Source organism: Haplochromis burtoni, unplaced genomic scaffold (genome assembly GCF_018398535.1).
Source record: "Haplochromis burtoni strain Fernald_Lab_line unplaced genomic scaffold, NCSU_Asbu1 Contig_2110, whole genome shotgun sequence".
NCBI lineage: Eukaryota > Metazoa > Chordata > Actinopteri > Cichliformes > Cichlidae > Haplochromis > Haplochromis burtoni.
This window is the reverse complement of record NW_024584471.1, coordinates 10,292-16,191: the sequence shown is the minus strand read 5'-3', so window position 1 is coordinate 16,191 and position 5,900 is coordinate 10,292. Positions and strand designations below refer to the sequence as shown.

Sequence of the window (5,900 nt, the reverse complement as noted above, 5' to 3'; positions counted from 1 at the left end):
TCAGGTTTTAGTCAGTAACAGTCTGGCTGCTCTCAGCGGCTTGTCTGCTGAGCGAATCTACTGTGATAACCTCAACGGCCTTCATGATGTGATGTTCTTCTACTTCCCTGGCCGCTGTGTCTGTTGTAGCGTCCTGATGACACCCAGTTTGTGCTCCAGTGGATGATGAGAGTCAAACCTTAAATACTCACCCGTGAGCATTTGTTTACAGTACACATCAACTTTAAATGTCCCCCTTTACTGGTGTAAATCTCACAGTCTAAGAAGGCTAACCTGCCATAACCTCCCAGGTGAACCTAATGTGATGGTCCACCCAGTTAATGTGATCAGTGAAACCTGCGGTCAGCTGAAACGGAAGAAGTCACTTGGATGAGTGACGAAATGTTTCTCCCACTGAAAACTCTACGTCCAGATGAACAGAATTAATTTTTAAGAGTTCCTTACCTGGATGACTGAGGATGCATCAAGACATTTGAACAGCAAGTGGGTAGAGTCACAGCTGCGTGCCCAAGTCACTATCCTGTCTGAAAGTGAGCATTTAAAATCTGAAGGTTTGGCTCATAAGTCTTACTTGTACATGTACTGATCCTGTCATTTAAACCATGTTTAACAACCATCCACCGGTAACATAATAAAAAAAAACAATATGTCATCTTAAATGTAATTCTGAACACTCTCACCCTCTGAGATTTATCCTCGGAACAAACAGTGTATTCAAGGTGTACAGCCTAAAAAACCTGGGCTACAGTTATTGTAAATACATTCTGTGTAATTACAGATAAGACTGAATGCTCACGCTGCCTCTCTCTCGCTTGTTTTTTGTCTGTCATTCAGTTCTCAGTCAATGTGTACAACCCTCTCGCTCGGCCCGTCACTTGGCCCGTCAGGCTGCCGGTCAATGGAACAGTGTACAGCGTGTCAGATGCTAGTGGCAAAGCGGTGGACTGCCAGGTCAGTATGTGTGCCAGCAGCAAGTATGAGAGAGCAAGCAGCCTTCTGGAGCCTACATCTTCAGACCCAACTCTTCCACACCTTTCATCATCAGCCGGACGGCCAAGACGGAGATCATTAAGGTAGAGATGTTTGCTCGTATCCAGACGTAGATTCCTCATAGCAAAGCTTTGTTTTTACACTGTTATTCAGTTTACTTCTAAATTATAGGCTGCTGTCATTTTATATGTGTGGGTGTCAGAATGAACGTGCCAACATGTTTTACCTCCCTGTTTAGAGGCTAATATGCAGCGTCTAATTTTGTACTGCAATGCTCTCATCCTCAGACGTCAGTGGTGCAGGAGGTGAGGCAGTGGTTTGCTCCCTGGGTGTCTCAGGTGGTTCGTCTCTATGCTGACAGCAGAGCTCTGGAGCTCGAGTGGACTGTGGGACCTGTGCCGATAGAGTGAGTTTAACACGTGCACACTACATATGTAATGGAGATGTTTTTAGAGATAAGTGGTTGTTGAAATTTCTGTTCTCTTCAACCTTTCTAAAAGCTCAGTGCCTTAATGTCAACTGATCTTTCAGGGGAGAAAAACCTCATATGGGGCAATATTGTGGCAGAGCTTTGCCCTTCTAAATATTTCCTCATATCATAGCAAGTGATTGGCTTAGATCGCCGTTATCTTTTTCCCCATGTCAGATTATAAATACATGGAAAGAGGGAATTTTAGACCTTAAGATTCCATGCACACCCACTGGGGAATAGATTTAGCTCATAATTATTTATTTTTTTATTTGTGAGCGAGAGAAATAAATTCAAGGAAAAGTGAGGAATCTTGGCCAAAATGCTCCCCACACCACCCACCTTTAACCCACGTCACACTTGCTGTCTTGACCTTTTAGTGACAGCCTGGGGAAGGAGGTGATCACTCGTCTGGACACCAGCATCAAAACCTCTGAATATTTCTACACTGATTCCAACGGCAGAGAAGTTCTGCAGAGGAAGTAAGAGTTTGCTTTTTGTTTTTTAATGATGGAAAATGCACTTTAACCTTTTAAAGTTGTTGCAGTTGTTTTGGATGGTATTTTACAGATTATATACAAAGTAAGACAGCTGTACAGTTATGTGATAGTTTTACATTAAAAGAATCCAATTCTGTACACTTAGTGTGTGTGTGTCCCATCCCCCCCAAACAGGAAAGACTTCCGGCCCACCTGGAACCTGCAACAGTCAGAGCCCATTGCTGGAAACTACTACCCAATCAACTCTCGCGCTTATATCAAGGTTTGTGTGTTTGTTAGCTTCCATTTGGAGAGACAAGCAACAAAGAGCATTGACTGTCAGTTCTATGAATTATCACAAGTGATGTTTTCCTTTCACTTGTGTGTCTTCAGGATGATGTGGACCAACTCACTGTGGTAACGGATCGCTCTCAGGGTGGAGGCAGCATCCAGAATGGTTCACTGGAGATCATGGTGAGGCATAAAGTCGTAGCTCATCACCATTAGCATGTTGACCCCATCTAAGCGCACACAAGGAGTTCTTATTAAAGTCTCTCTATCCAACCTCCTCACCCTCAGCTCCACCGCCGGCTGCGCCACGATGATTTCCGTGGTGTTGGTGAACCTCTCAACGAGATCTCTGGCATCTTCCCAGACGGGCTGGTGGTCCGCGGCCGCCTCCTGCTCACCCTCGATCCCCCGCAGACTGCTGCCGACACGCACCGCCCCCTCGCAGAGGGGATGGTGTTGCAGCCGCTGCTTACGTTTACTGATGGAGATCTGAAGCCAAACACTCAGCTGGAGGTATGTAAATGGTAAACGGACTGGTACTTGTATAGTGCCTTTCTACTCATTCACCCAATCACATGCACATTCGTACAGTACTTGTACAAATACTGCATGTATTTTAAAGACATGTTATTAACACACTTCACTAATCGGGTTTCAGAAGTCACGGTGATGTGATCTGTGTTTGAAATATTAGCAGTGCAAGAACCAGCTGGCCTCCATCTTGCAGGTTCCTGTTCAAACACCTTAAACTCCATCTCTCTCTTAAGAGAGACAACAGTTAGACAAGAAACCTGTGCAAGAAAGTTTGGACTGAAGAACACTTTCTGCTAAAGACATGATAATATATTTTCCTGTACAGAAAATGACAAATTTAGCACAAGTAACTTCTGTTGGGTAAGATAATGTACTGTGAAGCCTGGAGTACCTGACAGTGTTGCCAGCCGTTAGCAAGCTTCCTGGTGTAGTCATTTGATACGTGTTGCTTTTCTGTGCCCGACACAGCGTCATGGTGCTGGACAGGTCCATCACAGGAGTAGCACTTGAAGACAGCCAACCATTTATGGTCATGCTATTACATGTTAACCTAATACGTAAGTCTTTAGACTGTGGCAGGAAGCCAGAGTACCTACAGTATGCCTATGCAGAACCCACTAGGGAGACACAAAAAAGATTCAATCAAATCTTACTCATGGTCTGGCTTTCACCTTCCCCAAAGGGTCCTTTCCTGGAAGCTGGACCACCAAATACCTCCAGCTGGTTACAAGTCTATTAAGAGGGAAAAAATGTAAGCACAATTTAAAAAGTCACACAGGTATAAATTTTCCACCATTAAACCTATATTTCCACATCTTAAGGTAGTTCTATAGACGCAGGATACCAGTGATAGCTTTATTAAGTGCCAGCTAACAGTGTGCTTCATGCTATATATTAGCATTTATTTGCTTACAGTTCATGTTAAGAGTTAGATAAACTTTGTTTTCACAGAACAAAATTTAAAGCTTGTTAGTGTAATGTGATAATGTTATACTTATCTATCATATGTCATGCTAACATTCTTAAAGTTTGAATGTTAGCATGCTAACTACCATCTACACTAAAACAATTAAATTTTTCTGAAAGCTCTAAAGTTGTGGGACAGGACTTACAGTTACAGAGGTAATTCTAGAAAAGCAGAAGTTTGAATGTTGTGATGTCGTCGACACAAAGTGTAATGCCGAGCACACTGTAAAATCGCCCCGCACAAAGTAAATCTCAGAGTACCTGCAGGTTGCTGTTGCTGATCCTCTCATATCGCTTCAGCGCTGGTCTGCTTGTAAAGTAGCCAGTCCAGAAATCATGAGCGTCGTCTGCATAGGGGAAGAAATCATCTGTCTTCAATGGCCTGGATAGAAAACCAATGGATTTAGCTGACATTAAAATGCACAAGATGACACTTTTTACAATAGAGTTTAACACCAACAGTGCTGCTAGAACAAGAAAACATTATCCTGCCCCTTTAAAGTTCACAGTACCAGGTGAGGTTTGCTCGGTGCAGCTCCTGCAGGTAACAGGACGGTGTAGAGTAGAGCACGTTGACTTTGCTGCCATTTGCCTGCCGGGCATTTACATAGTGGATCAGCTTGTCCAGGTTCTTGTACCACAGGTTGGCATTCTCATATTGAAAGTCTGAGCTCATGGTCATGATGATGTGGTTGGTCTTATAGACCGTAGACTAAAAAAGGAAGAGGAAATAATGCTTAACAGATTAAACTAAACAAAAAGGAAGAAAAGGGAAGAGTGAAATTAAACATTTCACACATCTCTTCAATCACACACACCTCACACTATTCAAAGCACATTTATATGATGGCTAAGGTAGTGAATGTGGATTATTAAAGGAGGACATTGCATTACACTATCTGTAGATGTCTTTATTATTGTGATCATGACAGGTTCATAAAATAAAACCAGACAGGTTGAGAAAAGATTTATGGGGACCTGCATGAAGATATGCTGACATTACTTGAAACAAGAGGTTCCTACTGAAATTTTACATGTCATGTTAGCTAGTCACAGCTGTATATGGGCTGGGATAAAAAGCACAGCATCCCTTCTGCTTCCTCTTTTTCTAAATCAGAAAGCGTTGTTTGATGTCTTTTGATTTAACATGAGCATTTTTTTTCATAGTGTTAGTTAAACATGCGGTGTTAAGAACACCACATGACTGATAAATCAGTGTCTCTGTGCGCCAGTGTGGATTTGTGTCCAACCTGACTGTTGGCGATGACGAGGAAGCGTCCCACCACATCATCAACATTATAGTCTTCAAGATCAGGATCGTCTCTGATGGGTGGGTCACTGCAGAGCTGGTCCCAGCAGAAGCCCTCAGGAGGGTTGTAGCCATTAGGAAGGATCCCTATTGGTTAACGGGGGCAAACGGTTAAAAAAATAATGTGACACCGTCCTGTTGCTGAGTCCAGAAGTCATTAACATAAAGGGATGAAGAAAGAAACTTTGCATACCAGTAAAGAGGTCAGCCATTGGAGGAGTGAGGCTGTTGGAGGCTCTCCATAGAAGCTCCTGCTCCTTATTCCTCATCCTGCGAGCCCGGTCTTGATAGTCTAGACGACCAAAGAAGAAGCCATCGAATCCCATCTGCAGCAAAAGACAGACAGTTAATGGTTAAAGGAAAGTCAAATGGAAAGCCAGTGAACTAAATTGTGCCTTCATGTAATAATGCAGCATTCTGGAAATAAGCCCATTTGATTCATTGCAGAGCAGCAAATCTGATAATGACGATACAGCCAAAAATTTGTAATGAGAAAACGGAGAGTCTTTCTCGACGTGAGTGCTACCTTCTAACTCTAATTAGCCTCAACTCTTTTCTTTAACTGATAAATTCTCCCATTTTAAGTCTCACTAGAAATCAGGCCTTCCTTAAGGTGACCAATTATGCTCATCCTTCTATTCTGCCCTATACTGCTGATATTAAACATGGCCAACGTTTGAAAGTGTGACAGTGAATGAGCTGAGCAATTCTGAAGTGTGACTTGTGCAAAACTCGAAGAATAAACATAAAGAGCTATGCTACCTGTGCAAACATGGAGGCGTGTTCCCGAGCGTGGCCAAAGGGGTCGATGTGCCAGGCGACGCGGGGACGGCCACAGGCTCCAAAAGTCTCATTAAGGAAC

The 5,900-nt window shown here is 43.1% G+C and overlaps 2 protein-coding genes across 2 annotated transcripts in view; one reads left to right on the top strand and one right to left on the bottom strand.

The window, feature by feature from the left end:
* Positions 1-983: 983 nt before the first annotated feature.
* LOC121813636 (lysosomal alpha-mannosidase-like) lies at positions 984-2,742 on the top strand (the record flags this gene model as incomplete). The annotated part of the gene is given in 6 exon segments (XM_042217516.1): positions 984-1,073; positions 1,278-1,396; positions 1,840-1,941; positions 2,134-2,221; positions 2,332-2,412; positions 2,518-2,742. Coding segments are annotated over 2 exon segments (228 nt in total), but the record flags the coding sequence as incomplete, so codon positions are not given.
* A 257-nt stretch (positions 2,743-2,999) lies between these two features.
* man2b1 (mannosidase, alpha, class 2B, member 1) overlaps positions 3,000-5,900 on the bottom strand; it is a 5,904-nt gene continuing 3,003 nt past the window's right edge. Inside the window, exons 5-11 of the mRNA XM_042217515.1 lie at positions 5,801-5,900; positions 5,232-5,364; positions 4,980-5,125; positions 4,242-4,441; positions 3,991-4,111; positions 3,417-3,495; positions 3,000-3,268 (exon numbers count right to left, since the gene is read on the bottom strand). The exon at positions 5,801-5,900 is cut by the window's right edge and continues 1 nt beyond it. Of these exons, the coding sequence (XP_042073449.1) occupies positions 3,255-3,268; positions 3,417-3,495; positions 3,991-4,111; positions 4,242-4,441; positions 4,980-5,125; positions 5,232-5,364; positions 5,801-5,900 (793 nt within the window). The 3' untranslated portion in view covers positions 3,000-3,254. The remainder of the gene's footprint in view (positions 3,269-3,416; positions 3,496-3,990; positions 4,112-4,241; positions 4,442-4,979; positions 5,126-5,231; positions 5,365-5,800) is intronic.